A 23,726-nucleotide genomic window follows, 5' to 3' on the forward strand; every position below is an offset into this window, starting at 1 on the left:
TAGGTGACAAGCCAGTAAACTGGCCACGGTGTTCAGTCAAAGATTGGACTCAAGGACCTTTCCAACTTTAATAATTCCATTACTCTGTGGCCCAAATAAAGCAAATGCATTAGAGGAAGAGTGAAGTGAATTGCAGGCAGTGGCGATAAAGAACATAAGACATCTTCTTGGCATGCTCTGCCCAAAAAAACCAAAACACTCCACAAATATACCCAGTCGTATAAATACACAATATTGCACCATAATAATAACAACAATAACAATAATAATATAGTTATTGTTGTTGTTATTATTAATGATATAAGAATTAACAGGTTAGAGAACCAAAAAACTAAAACTGACTTAATGGGCAGTTAGACAACATTTTTTCTTCTTGTTCAGAAACAAAGGCTTGATTTATGCCACAGCAGCCATGCTCTGCTCTTCAGACCAAATGATTCATTTCCTCACAAACCTTTCTGCTGCAGTCAGGATTGTATCATCAGAACGCCATATGCAGGCTCTAGCCATGCAGATCCAGTCACAGTTCCACAGTATAAGAACACTTAGAATTTATGGAACATATCTTTATCTCTATAAAAAACAAATATTAAATTATGCTACTTATTATAACTCTCCAACTAAAGCAGGATCAAACTTCAGAATAACACCTTCTAGAGCTACTTAACATGAAAAGGCAGCAGTGGGGAGCTTGCATTAGCGGTTTACATGTGGTACAAGTAATGAATGAAAACTTGTAAAAGCTACGCAATAATCACAATCATAACCAACAGCAGAGTCCATAGCACCATCTGTGAAGCACTGATTGCATGTACATAACACAGAGTCCTTGCTTGGGCTTTTGTGGATTTACTGCTGGACACCTGGACTCTGTCATGCATTACAGGTACTGCTTTTGTTGCCATGGGCAATAAAGTTTTGCATAAACAAATGCACGTGACAAATTTGATACCCAGTTTAGTTTTGTGCCTGGGCAAAACTGAGTCTGGTCCCTGGGAGAAATGGGGTTAGACACCTGTGGTCAGCTGTGCCCATGCCATAAATGAGTAGCAACACAAAAGAAAGCAAATCTCAGAGAGTCAAAGGTTCCCAGAGTTCAGAAGTCACCAGTGGAACAGCCCGGTCATAGGGCCAAAAGACCTCCAAGGAAAGGGTTAACACTGCAGAGCAGACTGGAGGCAAGGAGGATATTTTTAACCCACCTGACAGAGGTAAATATGTGAGATTATAGCAAAAACATGGTCAGTAATATTTAGTGTCCAACTTAAAATATCTACACTTGCTTTTTTGAGACTACTTAATGCTATGTAGTTATTAACACATTTAAAATACAACTGTTAACTGCAGACAGTTATGATGTTCAGCAATTCTATTAATTGGATTTGATTGAAATTATTAAAATTAGCTACAACTTCTAACTGAGGCACATATGAAGTGAAGGATATAGAATTTAAGACCACGTGAACTCAAGTTAGCTCAAGGGATGCAGAGGTACACAGAAAACACTGCAGCAACAACTGGAGTTTCTTTAAGGTATATAGCCTTATATGCACATTCATGTATTCCATGGACATATATGAGACTAAAAGAATGGCTTGGGTAGAAAAGGACGCTAAAGATCATCTAGTTCCTGCCCCTCTGCCATGGGCAGGGACACCTTCCACTAGACCAGGTTGCTCAGAGTCTCATCCAAACTGACCTTGAACACTTCCAGGGATGGAGCATCCACAACTTCTCTGGGCAACCTATCCAGTGCCTCACCACCCTCACAGTAAAGATTTTTTTCTAATATCTAATTTAAACCTACTCTCAGTCAGAAGCCATTCCCATTTTCCTATCGCTACATGCTCTTGTAAGAAATCCCTCTCCATCTTTCTTACAGCATCAGCCTTCCTTCAGATGCTGTAAAGCCAAAATTAGGTCCTCCCAAAGACAGGAGACCTAATTTTGATCTCCTGGACCTGATGTTCTCCAGGATGAACAATCTCAATAGTCTCAGTCTTTCCTTGTATGAGAAGTGTTCTCTCCCTCTGGTCATCTTGGTGGCCCTCCTCTAACTGGTCCATGTCCTTCCTGTGTTGCGGACCACAACTGCTTTGGATGCAGCCAGGACACATTTGGCTTTCTGGACTGTGAGGGCCTGTGGCTGGGTCATGTCCAGCCTTTCCTCCACCAACACACCCCCAGGTCTCTCTCAGCAGGGCTGCTCTGGATCTGTTCATCCCCAGCCTGTGTTGATACCCAGGAGTTGTGCTGACCCAGGTGCAGCACCTTGTACTCGGGTGTGTTAAATTGTGTGAGATTCCCATGGGCCCCCTTGGAATGTCCTGGTCCCTTTGGACAGCATCCTGCCCTCCAGGTGTGTCAACAGCACCACTAAGCTTGGTGTCATCTGCAAATTTGCTGAGACTACATTCAATCCTATTGTCTACATCATTAACAAAGATAATAAATAGCACTGGCTCCCATATGGACCACTGAGAGTCACCACTGGTCACTGATGCCCATCAGGACTCTGGATTAAATGGTCCAACACATTCCTTACTCATCTAGCCCTCTCCCCCCCCAAAAATCCATCTCTTCCCAGTCTAGATATTGTGAGGGATCACATCAAAGGCTTTACAGACAAACTCTTCAGAAAAAAAAAAAAACAACTTTGACTGCAGTAGTGAAGGTTGTAGGAAACTGGAGAAATTACTAAATGTCTCAAACCAACTGGGAAATGGGAAGTGCTGGGGGAACAGAGTTCTGTGTTTGTGGAACAATGTCCTGCTCCACATCCCAACCCCACTGAGCCTTAGTCAGCCTCTGGTCTGGTCCAAAACAGCAGCCTGACTTCATGGCCTGTGGTGAGCCCCAAAATGATGCCAGCCACATCCTGGGGGAGGGCCCAGCAGACCAGAGCAGAAAAAAAGGACAGTAACACGTGTGCTGAGCTGGCATGGTCCACTGGATCCTAAGGTGGTGATTGTATACCTTGCTTTCTTTGTTTCTTCCCAAAATATACTGGAAACCAGACTAAAAAATACTACTCAATGCCTTAGTGCCTTGTTGTGTCTGGATAAGTTACAGTTCACCAAGTTAAAGTTTACTAAGTTTGTTAAGTGCCTTACTTTTTCTGGATGTTGTTTTGAAATTTGCCAAGTACATTATTCTACCCGAAAGTTCTAAAATTTGCAACTAAAAATTTGCTGTCAAATTCCCTGAGAATTTTGTTCTTTCTCCCATGTATCACCCAGAGTGAATCAAATTACCTTCTGCTAAACCTGCTGAGTGGGCCAGGGCATTACAAAGGTGATTTCTCAAACCAGACAAGCTGCAATTTGTAAATAAGCACAGTGCAGATAAAATGAGGAAAAATGCAGTCTAGCAACCAATGCCACTGTCACAGTTCTGCATGACAAACAACAGCATTTGACATCTTATCAGAGCCACAATGGGGTCTTCAGCTTTTCTTTCACCCTGACAATATAGAATAGTCCCACAAAAACACCCGGGCTGAGAAAGAATTATTTCAGTGACCCTTCTGGCTTACAGCCCATCTGCCTCTTACTGGTGCAGCCTCTGTCTGGAAAGGCTCCTGAAGAGTGCCAGGAATGGGGAACTTCAAGGCATTGGGAACCTGTCCTTTAACTGCTGGAAAGGGTTCCAGCAGGCAGGCGCATGAGGGGATGTGAGGGGATGTACCTTGGGCCAAATGGAACCCTCACATGTGAATTAACAGTTGTGTGCTCACAAGCTCACCTACGTTGTTTTTTTCCGGCCTCCCATCCAAGGAAACACAATAACCCGAAGCACACGGTTTGTCAGATATCAGGTGTTGGTATCAGGCTACCAGATCCCAGCAGCTCGTGACAGTGTTCAGCAGGCTGTGTGGGTGGCTGAAAGATTAATCTACTTGCCAGAAAAAACACAGCAGGGCTCTTCAGTACAGCCCACCCTTGCGCTGTCAGCAGGGGATGTTGGAACAGGGTGCTTGGGAAGAACATCAAACCCACTTGTATGAGCTGAGGGTGTCTGTCCTTCCTGCAAACATGAGCAGTGGATGAGGCAATGACTGCCAAAGCTTCAGGGCTGAGAGCAGTATGGCACTGCTCATCATCATAGCCCCCAGATGGGCCAGCGTAGGCTACTGCAAAATATCTACCAAGCCTGGAACAGGATCCGGAAAGGACAAAAAAAATCAGCTTACTTCTTTCTTCCTCTTAGCAACTTACAACTCTGACAGCTCTGTGAAGTTCTGGCACTTCCTTTCTTTCACTTGTCAATCTCAAAAAAAGCCACAACAAACAAAAAAACCCAAGAAAACCAAAATAAATTGAAAAATACTTCTTTTATATCTTTTGTTTTGCTCACCCACCTAAGACCACTATGGTACAGAATAGTCTCTACATTCCCAGCACTGATCTCTGGAGTAACATGTGGTCATTCTCTATTTGAAAAGACCAAGAAATCATTTATGATCGGTCTCCTAAAGCACAATGCTAAGATTTAGAAGACAATGTAGCCTTAGGAAGAAAGACTCTGCAATTTTCTTCAAGCTTTTAATTACTTCCGTCCCATAGTCTCCAACATAACTTTCCCAGTCATTAAATTAATCTCCTTTGGCTCTTTGTTGTCTTCTTACTATGCCAATCCCGGTTTGCAATTATTAAGGTTTCTGTTATACTGGAGTCCCTGCCAGTAACCCAACTTCCCACCTACCAGCTCACTCTGTATCCTGCTCTTTCTCAAGTCCCAGTCACCTGTCCCCAGCCCTTATCTCCCCTTCACATCCATCACATCCCATGTTCGTGTACTGTCCTGCTAGCTGGGTTCCTTGTGACATCTGTACCCATGCCCCCCTAACCTGCTCTTCCCTGTGCCAGCTGGATCTCAGGCTCCTCCAGCATCCCGTGGGGCTTTCCCCCCTCACACTTCCTGCCCAAGCACCAGCAGAGGAATCACTGTGAAAGGAGAGAGGAGCGGATGCCAGAGCTGATCCAAATGAAGAGATCACAGCAAAGCTCTGAGCTGCTCTGCTCAGAACCCTGTTCTCTCTGGAGACATCACACACAGACAAATGTGCCACAGGCAGCACTGATGAGGGAACAAGGTACAACCTGATCAACATCAGGGTGCACAGATGTTGAAGACCAAGGAGACCACAAGAGACCTCAAAGAGTAATCTGTTCCACCACACTGCTCCAGAAAGAATTCCACTATATTTATGTCATTCCTGATTACTACTCAGTGTTTAATGATGTTAAAATCATGAAAATCCAAACTCAGTAATCCATTCTATTGCTTCAACCTCATTATTGCTGAGTCCACTACATATCATCTGGTTTGGGCACAGGCACAGACAACATTGCTTCACAACACCTTTGTGACATTAGAAAATTATGATGTCTTGTTAACCATGACAGTCGTCATTCTTTGAGCTGAAACAACTCCAGACGTTTCAGCATTCATTCATAAGTCATATATTCTAAATATTTTAATTATTTTCATTCATCTCCTCTGGATACTCTCCAATTCATACACTTTTTTGTAGAAGTGTGTAGCCTGCCTGGACATGGTGTTACAGTTGAGGAGGACCTCTCCTGTCTTCCATGCTGTTGTCCTATCTTATGTATCACCATACAATGTTTGCTTTTATTGCAGCAGCAATTTGAGTAATCTACCATAAACCAAAGCTCTTCCAAAGAATCACTGCCCAATCCCTTCCTTATACAGTTCATAATTACAACATCTTTGTCCTGTTGAAAATCTTGATTTTAATTCTGTCTCCAGCATAGCCACAGTGCCACTTCAATTGCTACTGCTGATATAGGCAAGTACCCCTGAGGTCACTGTTAAAAATACTCTGTGGCACTGGGTGTTGAATAAACATGTAATCTCTCATTTTGTTTCCTAAAATTTTCACAGGTATGTGAAAACTACAATAGTTTGTAGACCTAGTATTATAACTTTATTTGTAGACTAGCATATTGTAGACTTATGACAGAAAATTTGGGCAGATTTTCATGAAGACAGTAAAAATGAAGATCAGACAAAAGGACACTGCCTTAGCAGGATCTGGAGCCTAGCTAAAAACCAGAGCAGTACCATGTTTCTGAACTGTATTAGGATTTTTTAGCAAGGCAAAACAACTAATCTAATTCTCAATTAATTAATAATTACAATAAAAATTAACATCGCAAATATGTGTGATGAGCTACAGAGCACATGGCTAAAATTCGCCAAAGTTATAAGCAAAAGAAAAGAGATTCTGCAACATGGAAGGCACTTTGGTTTTGTCGGCAGATGAATCCACTCAACCCAACTATCTCAAATATGTGCCAACAGATACTCAAAGATAATACAGATTCACAGGGTTTCCTATCACTATTTTTCTCATCTGGCCTAAACTGTTCCACAGATCACTGTAATTGTATCTTTTTCTTTTTTTTAATGTGCTGAAGTTTCAAATGCAGCTTTCTTAAAAGCCACAGAGAAAGACAGCATGTTACTTTGAAGAAAATCAACTTTCTTTGAAGAGCAACATGAAAGTCAGAATTTGGTACGGTTCATTTCACTTCAATTCTTTTCATCACACTCCCTGCACATTTCAACTTAACAGTAAACATAATCCTTAACGTGCAGCATCCTCCTACAGAAGCCTTACCACAAATCACTAGACTGAGGGGCTTCATGAAGCTGCCCCAGTCTGACAGCTGACTTTCAAAACATGCTGAGTAATGAAAGAGATGGTCAAGCATGCCAGCAAAATGCACAGCAGTTTGCACTCCCAAACACTAAAGTGTGAGGAAAGTTTTTACTTATTTCCATCATTTTCTTACTGTTTTTCTCGAGGCAATAATGGAGAAGAAAATAAGGCTTTCACATGTGTTAGCATCAAAACAATAAGCCATTTCAAAGCAATGTTGGGATGTGAGTTAAACGCACTAAAATCATCTGCATATGACAGTATTTTCTTAAATGGCCTTGTTAGAGGCATGAAACTTTTACTCCCATAATTTGGTACACAGCCTACATATATAAAGAGGAAACTGAACTATATTTATAAATATATTGATGTACTTTACACATTTGTAGTGGCATCTGAATCAGCTCCATTCTGTGTGGCAAAACAGCACTGTAAGCCACTTACCCAGGATAATATGCAGCAAGATCTCTACATTTTTCTTCCCACCAAACTTAATTACCAAATCATTGGGATTTGGCTCATGTGATGCACAGGTCTTGAACAGCATCAATTTAAAAATATTTGTTACAAGTCAATTTTCTTTCTTTGTAAGGCTTCACCAATATAAGTGAAAATGCTGAATGTGAAGCAAGGGTAAATGCTGTGTTCTTCTGACAAAATATATTTTAGCTCATAAAGAGAAAAGTTGTGTAATGTAGAGAGTCAAAAGGAGTAAAAGTTCCTTCAGGAAATGATGGGGAAAAAATAAGAGTAAGGTCTACAAAACAACTGATTGTTCCTTAAAGGCAGAACTCATGGAGTCTCCATGGAAACAAACACAATTTTTATTCATTACTAACTAATTTAAATAACAGATAAAAAAAATTGGCCCCTCCAGTAGAAGCAGTAATGTAATTAAAGTTAACCCTGTAACTTTAGTTTGCCTTCTATCATGCCACTTAACATCAATTAATTCTATTTTACAGTGCACTTTATACAACTTTATTATATCTTGTTCAAATACATTGGCTCGATGTCAAAATGCAGGTGTTTAGAGCATCTCAACATTTAGATCATGCTGATGGCAGCTATTATGCAACTACATCACCCTGAGTCTGTCGATTCCAAAAAAATTTACTGTACTTTTCCAATATATCAATAGTAGGTTTATCCTTTTTTGACATGATTCTCTTATTTGGGCTTTTATAGAATAAAGGCTGCATTGATTTTCTGGGAGGGGAAAATATCCCTCTCAACAATCAGATTCAGCAATTTTCAAATATGAATAATTCAGAATATGAAGAAAAGTCTTGTCTCTTGGCTTGTGAGGACTAAAAGTCAAAACAGTCATTCAAGCTAACACTGTCTCTAAAAATCCTGTTTGTGTTAGATTTCATTCTAAAACAATCAAATATATTCATAAATTCATCATCACCTTTCACTCAACACTTATTACGCCGTGTGTTTCTTATTTAAAAAGAGCTTACCTGACACATCTATAATAGGAATACTGAAATAACTCTAAACTACATTAGTAACAGACTAATCTATTTTCAGTGACTGAGATACCTGGCAAAACACTATTCAGAGTGACTAAGAGCCCAAGCAGAAGAAACTGCAAAAGTTATTTTTATTGCTGTAATCAGTGTGAAACCAAAACGGCTGCTTTTTAGTATCTGTATTTAAAGTGAAATATGATTGCCAAACAGTATTTTTAGTAGTTAATAAATTTTGTTAAGGTTTCAAGGAACTGTATGTTGAAAAAAAACCAAATGCCTTTCCATTTCACAAATGGAAATTTCTGAAATTTCTGAAATTACTTGCATAACCTCACAAAACAACAAACCAAAATAAGACCTATAAAGGAACAAACTTTGAAGGGGGTGTGGGAAAGAAAGAAAAAAGTCGATGTCTTAGCACAGGACCCAGCAAGCCATTCATGCTTCAGACCAACTGTGTTTCCAACCAGTGCAATTTTAAAAATTCTGTTCTACAGTATATAAATAAAAAATAGTATTTTCTTATAAGTGTTAAGCAATTCTCTCTAAAATGTAGGATTGCCCAAGTGGGTGTTTGACAATGGCCCTTAATTTTAGAACAGGGTGCACTAAGACAAATTTTCCTGTTGGAGAAAAGTAGACCCAATACCAACCAGAACCAACCTCTTTGCCATATACCATTTTTACTAACAAATATTTCCACAGTAGTTCTTGCAATTATTCAACTGGAGAACAAACAAATGTACAAATCACTTTTACATAAAATTTCAATACACTTCACAATGTTCAATTCAAGCTAATTGCTGCAATGAAATATTCAACCCCAAACACAATGTCTAACCTGATAAACTGATAGCAGCCAAGGAAGGGTTGAATTTGTCTATGTGATGAATTCCTGACCTGGATTCAAACCACCCAAAGAAAGTAATACACAAAACTGCTGGCTACTGCAGCATCAATGGCTTTGTTAAAGAAACTCATGATAACATTTACGCCTATTGATTAATGTTTTGGTACAGTTACAAGACTTAATCGTCTATGCAAGATGCAATTAGATTTATTTCAGTGACGGGAATTTACTGAGCATGCATTACTAAATACCAAATAAAAGTCAGTTCTGGCTTCAATTTATCATCTTTAATCTATTAAAACATGTTACTGCTATCAGCTATCTTAAATAACCCAGAGTCTAAGAAAAGAGCTCTTTTAATACAATAACGTTTAAGGTATGTACAGAAAATGTGTTTGGGAAGATAACAAATTACATTATCTACGTATCTATTATCGACAGAATATCTATTATTAGGCCTGTGGTTGCAAATTACTCTTCCCTTTCTCCATGGTCCCATCCCCCCAACAGCAGATCATTTTCAGTGCCATTATTGTCAGGCATATTAAATTTTCAGGATGCACAGTTGTGGTTTCCAGGTCTCTATTTACTCCTTGAACTGTGTTTTAACAGGGCATTTTTACACTTAAAATTACAGAGCAGAGACGTAACAACGGTTTTACATCCTACAGCTACGGAGAGCCAGATCTGTAACTGACTAGTGGCAACACCACCAGCAAAATTAATTAAAAACCCCCAAACCGTCATTCATTAAAAATCCCCCCGTGACATAGAAAAGATGCGCGTTACACACATTTCCGCCGCTGACACAGACGTTTTCTGACTGAGGAGATGGATTTCCCGTGTGAATGCCATTACCTCTGCCTTACCTGCTCCAGCTGTTGGGAAGGGCAAAGGCAGAGGGACGCGGCCCCGGAGCGGAGCCCGCTGGCTCCGGCGGCACTTGTGTGACAAATGGCTCACGGGAGCGCGAACAAAGCGATGCTGCTCGAGAGAAGCATCGCAGGGAACAAAGTCATCTCTTTGACAGCTCCTGCTTTTTTTCAGCGAAGCTGAAACAATACAGGACTCCCCGGGAAACCGCTAACAAAGGGGAAGCAGAAGGAATCGGAGAGAGCCAGCCCAGCCATTGAATTCCGCGGCAGCAGTGAAGTGACACCTTCTGAAAATCACCCGCACGCCTCCTTACACCTTCCACCGAACAAAGGCAGCCCAGCAGCGGCGGGGAGCTACTTACGGGGGGGTTCTGGCCGTCCTCCCGGCGCAGCCTCCTGCCGCTGGGCTGCTGGCCGCTGGCGTTGCCGAGCCAAAGGGCACACGCAGCACAGGGCGGGCAGCACAAAGCGGCGGGGACAGCCCCGCACGGCGAACGCTCCCGGGGCGGCGAGGCCGGGATGCGGAGCCCCGCGGGAGGCTGCGGAGCTCGGGCTGCGGCGAGGCTCCCTCCAGCTCCCGGCGCCGCGGCGGGGGAAGGGGTGGGGCCGGGGTCCTACCTGCGCTGCCTCTCCGCGCTGCCAGGAGGACGCGCTGGCGGCTGCTGCGGGCGCGGTGCCGCCCAGCCCGTCGGATGCCGCCCCCGCCGCGGCCGCCCCATGGCAGCAACGCCGCCGCTCACGGGCGCCCCGCAGCGCCGCGCCCCGGCCGCGCCCGCATCCCGGCCCCGAAAGGGTAAAGCCGGGTCTGTCCGCGTTCACCGGGACTCCGCACCGCTGCACTGCCCGAGGAGGAGAGGTTCGCAGCTCCAGGTGCACCGCTCTCTGAACCCCCGCTGGTTCTCCCAGCAAGACCAAAGTCTGAACCCAGAGCCTAGCCCGTGCTGTAGCTAGGCAATTCCTTATCCCCTTAATTTACTGAAAATTAGGACAAACTGCAAGGAACAAAACCAGAACCCACTGTCCCCCAGCACAGAAATCAGCCTCCTTTCTTATAGCCCTATATCCAGTATTTGTATCAGCTCTTCTGGGGCCCCACTCTTCCAGTTCAGCACTCTGTGCTTTACCAGTGCTGCACACCTGTTTCCCGAGCTTCTCAGGGAGAACATGGTAAAAGCACATGCTGCTCTTAGTCCCATCCAGGCTCTTCCACTTTTGAAACCAACTTTGGTCACACAATTCCTGATCCTCCATCACTGACACAGATGTGCTTTGTTAGCCAGCTCTCCAGATTCAGGTGGTCCCTGGAGAAAAAAGCCTTGCAGCTTTGGATTTTGCCTGCTACCTTAATTTTTTGATCCAGTCAGAAGTGGTCCTACTGATATTCTTAAAAGAAAACGTAAGATCCATGCTGGGTTGGACCAAAGAGCTATCATCTTCCCCTTTTCTTTTGTCTCTGACTGTCCCCAATACCAGGGGTTTAAAAAGGAAGAATACAAGTTTAGGTGGGCATTAACTGATATTCTCCCACTCCTTGGTGAGCTATTGCTCAGTGAATTCCTGTGTCCAAGTGATATTTGTGAGAAAAAACAGTCTGTGACTCCAAATAAACACTAATTGCTAGAAATCACTTTTTCACCTGCAGTCTTCTAGAGAAGACTAATCATACAAGCCCTGGGAGGCACAGTCTGTTCAGTCCCATCACAACTAAAGCCACAGTTTAAAGGCCACTGATAATTCAGAAGTTTAAGCTCATGCACCAGGTCTATTTAGACAGCGGTTAGGTATATTGACTGCTACTTTTAACATTAGGTGTTACATATGTATAGATGGATTTATAACCAAAGTATATAGACACAAAGCACCTTGATTACCAGAGCTGAATTTTGTAGCAGTCCTCTAAAAGATTCAGGGGTTTTGCCATGTTTGGCTTTACTGCTCTCTAGAGCACTTGCACATTTTTAAGAGGTAGAATTGGGTGCTAGAGAGAGAAAACTTCTAAAGTATCCACCAGGAAAGAGGTGAATCCAGCTTTTGCCAATTCCCTCAGATCGATCAAACTGCTCAATTACATCAGACCTTTGTTGGCAAAGGTGAAACTTTTCACTTTCCTGGAGCAGGAAATAAGTATTTGGTTTTTTTTTTCTTAAGAACCAACAACTTCTGGAAAGTGATGCAATCACAGATCTCATTCATCAAATGATGAATAGGGTTCAGGCATGCATAGCTTTATTAGTGAGTCTTGTTCTCTGAGTTTAGTTTATCTTATTATAGAAATATTAAAAATCTAGAATTTCTGTGGAGAAACCTGAACCTTCTCAGGATGTGCCATGATCACTGGAAAAGACCCAGGTCCACTAGGTGGCACAAGGAATCCACGTAAAAGCCAGCAGCAAGCCGGGAGTGCCTTTCCTTCCATTCGGCATCTTTATGGATTCATGCAAAGCAAGTGGGTACAGATAAAGATTGCAGACACAGCTATAGTCCAGCAACCCACACACATCTTTTCATAAAGACACGTTCAGATGTCAATGGGTTCCTCTGGACTAGAAGCTCAGTGAAAATCTCCCCAAAGAGCAGTATCTGCTCCTGCAGACCTTGACTGACTCACAGCTGAGTAACCATGCTGAAACTCATTTCTGTGTTTGTATTCATGAAAATACAGCCATTCCTGCTCAGGAGCATTTAAACTGAGAAGAAGCTAACATAATTTCATTTCCCACCCTCTCCTCCATTTTCCATCATGCCATTCTACTTAGTTTAATTCCTGGGCTATCGCCTTGAAATGGTAAAGGACATACTGTCAACACTGCTGGGGCAGCTCTGCTTGGATAATGTTGAGCTTGCAGCACACACAGGTGGGAGAGGCAACCACCATGATAAATTCTGAAACTCGCCCAAGTTCTAACACAGATACAACTAATACTGAGACAAAACAATGGCAATTATTTTTATGCTTGTAATTTTTAAAATGTCAAAGATCATAATTTAGATAGCAAGTGTGGGAAAGTTTCCTGCAGCCCCAGGGTTGTTGCCCCTTTGAAGACTGCCTCGTGCAACAAACCCTTGCTCAAAACAGGGTCACCTACAGTTGTCCAGGACTGTTCCCAAGTGGGTTTTGAATACCTCTGTGGAGGAGACTCCACAACTTCTCTGGACAGCCTGTCGCACTGTTTGATCACCTCCGTGGAAAAAATACCCCTGATGTTTCACTTGAATTCCTTGTATTTCAATTTGCACTCAGTCTTGTACCTCCCCCTCTCCCAACCAAGAGGAGATGTTTTACTCCCACTCCCACCCATGGTTACACATGGAGAAGTGTGTAGCAGGTTCCCCTCCTTGAGCCCTCGCTTCTCAAGGCTCAACAGCCCCAGCTTGCTCAGACTGTCCTCATATGAGAGACGCCCCAACCCCTTAATCATCTTTGGGCTCTTTGCCACACTTCCCAAGAACATGTCCATGTTGTCTTGGGAGCCTGATGGAAGACTCTGTATGCTGGGAGTTGGTTACCTTGGGCAGGCCATGCCTACAGCCCAATGTTGCCATCTCATTGCAAATCCCCCATACCTTCTTGGTGATTTCTCACATACAGCTCCTTGCAGTACTGATTCATTCTTCTTCATCACAGCCAACAAACTCCATCTCTCTCCTCACCCAGCTAACCCACTCTTTTGTAGCACTCGTCTTTATTGGACACAGCTGTGGCCTGTTAAGGCCAGGCCTGTTTCTAATCTTTGGTGATTGGTACAGCTGCAACTCCTCAGGTGTGAGACTGCCTTCTGCACTATCTTTATCTTCTTACATTCTATCCTGGACAGCCCAAATGTGGGCAGGGGATCTGCTGGAGCCCCCTGTGCCAGCCCAGCTGCTGTGCTGGGGCAGGGATAACCCTGCAGCCTGATGGAGATGGATGGGGTGGTTCTCTGCCTCTGTGGCCAGAGCCCTGTGGCAGCAGTGCAGCCCCTGACACCTTTCAGCTGTTGCTAAAAGTGCTCTCACAGCAGCAAGGCCTTCTCTCCCCCACACCATTTATAGTGCAGCATGGATGGTAAGGCTTCAGCTCAGGAATTAATATTGCTGCAGCTACTACGATCTTTGTGTGGCCTATGAAGGGTCAGAGGATGAAATGAAACTGGAATATCTTTTTATCTAAAGTTGCACCTCTGGCTCACTTCAAGTACCAAAGCCACACACCCCTGGTTTCTTACACTGCTGGCAAAACAAAGAAGTGTAAAGTTCTCTCCCAAGGAATGATCTAACCCCCCAAAATCTGCAGGTTTCATTAAGGAGTAACAGCATTTGCCCAGGGCTGCCATATATATGTCAAATTCTGTATAAAACATTTTAAAATGGAAGACTGAATCTCTCATCTTAGATTTTTTTTTTTTTAATTAGCAATACACAGGAATATCAGTGTTTCTCCATTGAGGGTGACAAAAAAAGAACAAATTTGGCTTCCCAACTGAACCCTAGATTTACTTATCTTTAGGTTAATTACCTAAATTTTAGGGACATAATGTAAGACACAAAACCCCCAAAACCAATTAATTTTATGGATCTCTCAAAACCATATTATGATGTTTAGTTGAGAAATTCAGGTTTTAATAAACTGAAAACACCTGTCCTTTTATAATCTCTAGACTCCCCTGCTTCTGATGCTAGACTCTCATTGCTTTGTAGAAAAACAGTTCCAATGATTACTGTTCTCCTATATTATTTCTCTAAAGCTGTTTTTCCCCCCCATCCCAATTGCAGACAACTTGAGTATATGGAGTATTATCATAATTTCATGTCTCCCTCACTCCCCCTGTAACTCACCCCAGCTGAGGACTACACACAGCAGCCAAGGGTGTGAAAACAGCAGGGAAGCCTCTGGGAGCAGAGCCCAGGTGAGCCACATTAACATCTTGCCCACATAAGGCTCATTTCATACATAGCATAAGCAGTAGTCCATGGATTTAAATCTTTCACAAATTTGTGCTTGTTTTCTACTTCATTAATTGAAATGCTTGATTTAAAAGCAAGGTTGATTAAAAATTACTTTTGTTTTATTCTAGTTGCTTATATAAATGTATATAAAACAATAGTAACAAGAAGACAAATTGACAGCTGTACTACAGCCTGAATATTAGTACTGTTTTAATACTAGAAATCTGCACAGGCTTTGGTCACCACAATAATACCAATTTTGTTACAACACCTGTGTTCAATGAGGTCCTAATTCTTTGTAACTGATATATCCTATATACGTAGGAATGACTATTAATTGAAGTGTTATGGTTTTAATTGTAATGCCAAAATATGCATTTTTCAGTAAGATGAAATACACTGTTTTCAATAAAGTGGAATACTAGCTTTAAAAAATAATTCCAATTTAAAAGGGTTTATTTACAAAATAGGATATTTAAAAGTCACCACTGAAGGCACCAAGAGCAGGACACGAGTTTTCTCCTCCTTACTAAATCAACCTGAATAATTAACACCAATTAGCATCAGTGTAAATTACTGACTTAATTACAAACAGTCTTAATAGGTAAGTAACAGAGACAAAATCCTCCTCACTCCTGTAACTGGCAAATAAAAGACCTAGAAAGTAAAATGTGTAAGACGCACCCACTGTGAATACACATAGCTGAAAAACCTCAAGTGATATGAGTATTTTCAGGTACTTCTGAATTGGTGCTCTAAGCTGCCTTTAATCAGTACAATTTAATACATAATATATGATACAATATTTTCAGTTAACACAATATTATTCGTAAACTTTAAGTAGAACAATCTTGTTGCAAACTAGATAAAATCTAAGCAAAAAGAGATGTTTTTTCCCCCATGCTATTTAATATGTTGTTTGCCTCTTAGAGATGCTGGTAATCACAGGTTTTTATTGTTGTTGGGCAAGCAGAACTTTTGGCCAGTGCAAGGATGTGCAGCAATGCATCCTCCCGTTTCTAGTGCTCTGTGTAATTCCTATGAATACACACCATGTCACCCTGCTGGCATGTAATTATTCAGAAAACTCTGTGTTGCTCACTGCATCTTACTTCAAAGCCTGAGTTTGAAATGCTCCTCTGCTAAATACCCCAGATATTTTCAAGATTAGTTCTCACTTCATTTACCTAATATGTATGTCACAGCATAAAGTCCTGTGTCACCTCTATAACAGCTTGAGCTTAACTGCGTGAATGATTACAGGTTGCTTTGAGCTTTTAATACCAAAATTTGAAAAATATCTCCAGCTATGATTCAAAAGTTTGAATATAAAATACTTTGAGAATTTTTAAATATTTAAAGTATTTCAATACATAATTAAAATTTTTATCTTCACTTTTCATTAAATATGGGGATATTTAAAATGCAATGTCACACAAAGGTTAAAAAAAGGGAGATTGATAGAAAAAATAATAAAGAATAACTGATATATATTTTTTATTAAGAAAAGGTACAGTAAACAAAACACATTCACAAAATAGGTAATTGATACTTTTAAATACCATTAAGAAAAACCTGAAAACAGAAAACACTTGTTAGAAACCCAAACATAGGAAATCATCATGAGTAGAAAACATACACTGGCTCAGCATTTTTAACACAGTTGGGGATGTTATTCTATGTTAGCACACATTAAGATGAATAAATTTCTCCAATCTTATGACATAAGCAAACAAATAAAATAGAAAAATGAAAACAAGAGATTGTCAAATCATTACTCATTTCCTTCTTTTAATTATTATGTTTCCAAAAAAAGTAAGAAAACTTAGCCAGGTTTGATACAAAACCTGTCAAACAGCCAGAAAAAGTCAGTCACTCCTGCCAGTTGGGAAAGCAGAATTTTGCAAAGTTGATTACTTCCCCCGTTCTCAGAGGTTTCAAAGGTAATCAGTGATTTGAAGTAAACAGAGGTAAAATACAAGTATTCATAATTTATATTAAAAAAGTCCTTGTAACAAGGTAATGCTTCAGCTACTCAAGTACTGGTTATTCCTTGATGGTCACATTTCTGTGGAGAAAGAAAAGATGTCAAAATAAAGGTAACTATTATATTTTACTAATTAATATTAGGATAAAAAGTAGTAATTAGCTTTAGTCTCCTCAGATGGTCTTCTGTTACTCCCAAATATCAACTATTAGCATATTACTTAAAACTCTACACCACTGCCCCATTGCTAAAATAATTTATAAAAAGTAATAGTGAGATCAGGAGGAAGAGAAAATTTCTTGAGAAGATGAAATCAGGTCAGAGAGAGACAGCTGTAACACTACAGAACAGTAATTACAGAGTACACTTCACTCTGTTAAGCTCCCAAGAAGGAATAAACAAGAAGGATGAAAGATGGTAACAGCTCTGCTGAGATCACTCTACTGTAATTGATACATTTAAAAGGCAAGAAGCATAACAACTGCATGTGAATTCAGTTGTTAAAAACCACATTCTTTAAAAATACACACTACATGAAAATGGGGTATTTTCTGGTAAGATATGGTACAGAGTTGACATTGTTAAACTAGGGATACAAATATTAGATAAAAATAGTGTACTACATGGTATCCTCAAAGCACAGCAACTGGACTTTTTATTGCTCTCAGGACTCACTGTAAAGCAAGGAAGACTAAAGACAATTCTCTACTGATGACACTCCTCAGAAATATATCATCTGTCATCACCTCAGTCAAAATGTCGTTTTGCAACGTAACAGGGTATGCCTAGGGGCTCACCAGTAAAGCAAAAGCATATCTGCTGTCTCATCCCCCACTGTCAGTATCTCATTTGCTACAGTTTCCACTTTTGCTTTACCCAAAAATTTGCAGAAGAAAAAAATTGCTGACAAAGTGGGTTCATGCCAGGCTGAGCTCAGTTCTCAAGAAAACTGTATTTTTGTTAACAAAAGTAAACTTAGAACAAGCCATTTGTATTTACCAGCAAAAATAAACTTTAAAATCTGTTAGTTAGATTCATGACCTGTCACACCACACATATTTCCTACAACAATCACTCTTTATCTCTTCCTCTCCTTCCTCTCTTCACTACAATTTATTATTCAATATAGGACAGGTGGGATATACAGTCAACAATCAGGCCTGCAACACGTAACTGGCATCATCTAAACCAAAACTGATCTCTAAAAGAACAAACATGACAGTGAAAATGAACACGTAAGAGGCCGATTTTGATTTCTTTTTTATGGACTATAGTGATCACAATCTTAGACATTCATAGATTCAAGCACTAACAATGAAAAATACATTAATTATTTTTATGCACTTGTTTTGGAGATAGTTTCATCTAGTCTAGGGTTCAAATGCATTTTAGTTGGGCTCTTCTCTGGAGTGTCTTTCCTTCTTTGCTCTACTCAGAAGAATTTCATGGCATTGCTCTTAATATGAACCATTCACTGTTTGGAGATAACTATTTTCAATAATAAACTGGTAAAGTATATCTGGATATAATAAATGGTAGTATTATGCAGGCAACATATATTTGAAAGCTGTCAGGTGGTGCAAGGCCATTAAGAAAAAGAGGAAGGAGAATCCATTATATTATATGGTCTTTGGAGAGCACTTTGCATTTATTGGTTGCAATCAATATTTTATAGTAGGAGAGACAGCAAAAGCAGAACTTAGGAACATCTGAAGCGTGCAACAATTTCATACAATCACAAATGTATTATTTAGAACCAGTTTACACCTGACTCTTAAACAGGAAAGACCTGCTAACCTGCAATCACTTACTTTTCAGCTGCTGCGTGCTCAGCTGTCCTGGCGGCGCCGCGCTCCGGGGAGTGCGCGGGGGACCTGAGCGTGGAGCTGAGCGGGGGCGAGGCGCGCAGCGAGGACGTGCTCAGCCCGTGCCGGCGCATCTCCTGGATCGCGCGCTCCCTGCAACACACAGCACCCGCCACTGCACCGTGGTCAAGGAACCTAACAGAGTCTCCCTTTCTCATAAAGCCCCTCCACTCTAATTCTTGAGAAGGGAATTTTTTTATTTCCCGGAGAAGGCATTTTTTTTATTTTTAGAAGCAGCGGTAAACTCACAAATCTTATGAAGAAATTCAGAAACTGTATAAAAGTTTTTCTTTAATCACTTTTCAAGATTAAAATATTAAATTTTGTATGACAAGAGGAACAGAGTTTCCATAAAAATTCCTCACTATTCAAAAAAGCGACAGTTTTAAAAGTGAGAAAGAAGAAATAAGGAGGGAGAGTCAACTCACTGAAAAACTGGCGTCTTACCGTTCAAATCGCTCAGTTGTCAGTTTCCTTTTTAAAACATCAGTGTCAGTCTGCATCTGTGCAACTTTACTTCGAAGCATGGAAACCTCTCTATTATTGCTGCTTCTAAAAAAAAATCATGAGAAGCAACAAAGTTTTCTTTCAACAATGACAGCTAGGAGCTTAGAGAAGTTAGAGAAAGATAAAAGCAGATACTGAACATGTTGTTTCATAGAGTAAATCAAAGCTAAATTAGAAGCAACAAGAACCAAATGAATGCAACAGAATGTTTCTGGAAGAACCTAAGGTGAGAATGAAGCAAGAAGCTGGCAAGCCTCTCACTACATCCTGACTACATCACACTCTTTTTCAGACAAAGGTAAACACAAACATGTTTGATAAAAACCGACAAAACAATTAAATAGTTAGTTTATTGCTTTACTGGTTTTTGTTGCAATTTGAGATTGTCTTTGTGTAAAAAAAAAAAAGAATAAAAAGGCAGTAAATATCCACAAAAAATTACAAACTTAATAGACAGTGGCTTCAGTAAAAATTGTATCAAGTAGGCTGGAACTATCTGGTTAGCCATGAACACAACTGAACCAAATCTAAGTAAAAATTGTCTTAAATCAAATACCAGATCACCAAAACCCAGAGTCTGAAAGCTGGTTAACTACACACTTGATATTTGCCTCCAGCTGTTTCAAGTGCAAGAATCAAAATTAAAAGGAGCCTTGACAATCTTCAGAAACATGATTAATATACTTCTCAGTAAATCATCAGCTTGGCTTATGCAATGCTTGGTTGCAAAATACCATCAATTACATTATAAATGAAGAAAAATAAATTGTTGCATGTAAAATAAGTTGTCTAAGCAAGAATCCAGACAGCTATGTCATTCCATACAGTCTTCAAAGCCATTGTGGGGTGGAGTGTTCAAAAGTCCCTTGTGGAGAAGCAAAGTTGTTCTAGTTTATTGCTAAAGCACTGGACTGGAGTTGTGAAAAATGAGTTCAACTCCCAACTCAGTCACAGACTTCCTGTCTGGCACCCGCTGGTCTTTGACTCCAGGAAGACGAAAGCTACTCAAGAGATTTGTTCCAAATAAAACTGCAGAATATTTTTTTCCATGTTCCCTATTCATCAGTAAAATTCCTAGAGTGGTGTCTTGATCCAGTATGTTGAGAACAGATGCAGAGGACAAGACATCTTGATGACAGTTTATATGTCCTTCAAAGACAGGCATATGCTTTCAGGATGGAGGTAAGAATTCAGGGCCCAATAACATTATTGTGAAATAAAGAAAGAAAGCAAACAGTCTGTGAGCTTTGAGGTCATTCTGTGTCAATGACATTTAAACAAAATTAAGAGCATTAAGTAAATCACACCAAAATTTAGAACTATTTTGAATCCCTTGATGCACAGTAATCATCAGATAAGGTTACATGATGATCCACAATTTTCAGACGATATCTGTCTCTTTCACAGTAGATACATATAGCTCTCAAGAAATAGTTTAGGTATTCCATAATCTTTGTTTATTTAATTCTTTAATAACTCTAGAGCATCAAAACTTCATTTACTGTACTATCACCCATGCAGTACTCAAAGTAACAACTACTTGTTCTTTACACAACTCATAATTTCAGCAGTGGAGAAATTCACAAGTTAAACTTAATTCTGAGAATCCTTCTAAAGTCAGAGGTTGTAGCAGTGCTGTTTTCTAAATAAAGCAGAGGAACAGGTACTGTAAAGCTGAAACTTTAAATAATGTTCAAAAACATTGGCACATGATTCTTGTCAGTTAGAGCTGAAATTCTGCTAAGTCAAATGAATTTCTGTATTTTGCAAGACACAAACACAATTGTCACATACATTAGTCACAGCTGTGAGCATTTAAAGTTCCTGCTCCTTAGACTACAACTACCACAAACCACACAGTAGAAAATAAGATATACACAGCTAGTTCTCACACGTGAACACTTGCCTAGTAGCATGCAGAACCTTTGAGATAAACAGTGGAAAACAATTCAACAAAATGGTCACTCTTCCTCCAAGAGAACATTTTCCTTCTTCCTGCAAATATCTCACCCTATTAACACTGCAAGTATTAACATTTACAAAAAACAAATGAACCCTACAATGTGTGCAAAAGAAAAAATAGTGAAAAAATTACCATGTACATAGTTAAACAGTTTTATAATGTTTGTACACAAAGTAACTGGATTTAATTTAAAAAAATCAATTTAATTTAAAAACTCCTTTCCTTTTAATTTCTTTTTGTTTGCTTGTTTGTTTCTGGTATTTTGTTTGTTTGTTTTTTGAATTTTGTTGGTTTGTATTTTTTCTAACTTTCACATTTAACTTTGTAATCAGGACATTCTATTAGCTTATGTTTGTTGTATGGAATTAACATTTTTCCCCCAAGTAAACAAAAATCAACAATACCAAAACATGAAGCAATTACTTGCACAGGGGCAATAATAATGTCATCATCTCCAGATTCACTGAGAACATTGCTACTTGAGGTGGACCATCATAAGTTATCACAGTTGTAGCCTCTACAGAAATCAACCAAAAACATACTTCTTGCACATCTGTGTCACCAAGTTCCAGACAGTTTAGGTGGGCTACATTCTATATCTCATGAGGAGTATTACCTGTTCCATTAACTTCCACATGTCCTAAGTTAGTGTTTACTAAACAGGTGGATTTCTACATCTGAAATTCTGCTTTGACTTTACTCTTCACCACCATCTGCACACTGCTGCTACTCCTCCTTCCTGCTATTTAATGCAGAGCTACCACTAGTTCCTGCTGATGTATCCTTAGGAGAATTTCACACACACAAAGTACCTCCTCTCTTAACTTCATTGCTCCAAACAGATCAGTCTTTCCTATACAAGTGTTGCTAACAGTTATTGCTTCTTTAGGCAGATCCACAGCAGAAGTTGATGCTGGCCACATTTAGTGGAGGTGTCAGGTTTAGTTCTGTTTGCATTTCAAAGGAATAAGTGACACAGGACTTTTCCCACAACAGTTAATATCAACTGCAGCAAAAGTACTTTTGCTTTTTTAAAAGCACTATGACTTCACTATTTATTATGTAAGTGAAAATGTATGTATCATTATGTAATAATGATTTATGTAATCAAAGCAAGGACAACAGGCATCTTCAGTAGATAAGCAATTCACATTTACCATGAATTTAATACACTTGGGGTTTTTTGGGAGCAGTAAACACATGTTGAAATTTTGTGCAGAGGATGTTTCCTTTGGAACTCCTGTTTGAGTTTACTGTTTGCACTAAACTGATGTCTACCAAAGTACTGATTAATTCAAAGCAATATGAAAGACCTGTAAAGAAACTTTAAGTAAATGATGCCATAAAAGGCCAAAATACATTCCTGCAAAAATTTGCTCAGCCATACTAAACACCCAGATTTTGTGAATAAGTATTGTTACATAGAAATAGTTCTTTTGCAAACCACATAACACACACACATTTGTTAAAACTTACAGTTTGCTCTCGGCCAGGGTCAGCTTGTCTTTCAGTAACTGAATTTCGGTATCTTTGTCTTGGGACGTTAATTGATTCTGAAATTCTTTGTCTCTACTAGTAGCCAATAACGTTTCAAGATTCTGAACTGTAAGTCTCTCACTGGACAGCTGCTTTTTCAGCAACTCTCCTTCTGATTTTGTATCTTCTAATTCTCCTAGAACCTAAGGCACAAATTTTATATGTTATTAATACACTCATTTACAAACACAGAGAATTTTATTTTGTGAAGAGTTGTTACAAAAACTGAAATGATTGGAAGTTTCATAAAAAAGAATAGGAAACTGAATGCACAAAATAATGTAAAGCCTACAATTCTTTTAAACTGTACTTAATTTAAAACTATTCAAGCTGTGCATCTGTCAAATGTTTTACTGGCATTATTGAGTGCTGGAAAAGTTTAGGTGAGTACCTCAAACATGAACTGGCTTTTAACAGTAGAACTTTAGACAAGTACAAAAATAGTATTTACTATACTTCATTCTATTTGACTAGGTCAGCTCACAATGGGCCTCTTGGCTTTTGCTGAAAATGTAGGAATATTTGTTTTCCTCTTCAGTTCTGTGAATATAAACAAATTTTACTGTTCTCAAGGTCTTGAATATTACAGTCACAGAAAGGCTGACCTAGCCACTAAATGAAGACAAAATCAGCTGTAAAGAAAAACGTTCAGAAAATATGAATATTTAGAACTTTTAAAATTATTTCAAAATATTCAATTAATTCCAGCTGTATCTAAATTTCTTAATTGAAAAGAAGCCATTAGGGTAGGGTCTTTACTATTTAAGTAAGAAGTGCACTATTTGCTTTTTATAAAGTTTGAGTATATTAAAAAACCAAAAAGAAATATATATATATATATATATATATAATCTGTCTGTGGTACAGCTTAAAACTACACCTGCAACATTTTGCAGTGATAATGAATCAAAGAAACTCTCTCTTTTTGTACAAAACCCACAGCTACAGATCTGTGTATGGTAGAATTTATAACTTATATAAAACCACAAAACTAATGATGTAAATTAACTTACCTTGCTCTAAGAAGCAATTATTTTCTCCAAAACCT

General features: G+C 39.6%; 2 protein-coding genes across 9 annotated transcripts in view; both read right to left on the bottom strand.

Annotated features, from left to right (window-relative positions):
- Positions 1-10,595, bottom strand: part of CRACD (capping protein inhibiting regulator of actin dynamics) — a 130,207-nt gene extending 119,612 nt beyond the window's left edge. For 5 of the 7 annotated variants that reach the window (XM_063157234.1, XM_063157226.1, XM_063157230.1 and 2 more), the window contains exon 1: positions 10,257-10,464. The gene's annotated coding sequence lies outside the window, so the exon portion shown is untranslated. Of the gene's footprint in view, positions 1-9,888; positions 9,993-10,256; positions 10,465-10,512 lie in introns of those variants that run through there. The other 2 variants (XM_063157227.1, XM_063157228.1) reach the window with 2 other exon arrangements.
- A 5,698-nt stretch (positions 10,596-16,293) lies between these two features.
- Positions 16,294-23,726, bottom strand: part of CEP135 (centrosomal protein 135) — a 31,176-nt gene continuing 23,743 nt past the window's right edge. The window contains exons 23-26 of one of the 2 annotated variants that reach the window (XM_063157238.1): positions 22,619-22,821; positions 19,120-19,224; positions 18,619-18,765; positions 16,294-16,888 (exon numbers count right to left, since the gene is read on the bottom strand). In XM_063157238.1, the coding sequence (XP_063013308.1) occupies positions 16,867-16,888; positions 18,619-18,765; positions 19,120-19,224; positions 22,619-22,821 (477 nt within the window). In that variant the 3' untranslated portion in view covers positions 16,294-16,866. The other variant, XM_063157240.1, reaches the window with a different exon arrangement.

The sequence above is a fragment of the Melospiza melodia genome, chromosome 5, assembly GCF_035770615.1.
Source record: "Melospiza melodia melodia isolate bMelMel2 chromosome 5, bMelMel2.pri, whole genome shotgun sequence".
Taxonomy (NCBI): Eukaryota; Metazoa; Chordata; class Aves; order Passeriformes; family Passerellidae; genus Melospiza; species Melospiza melodia.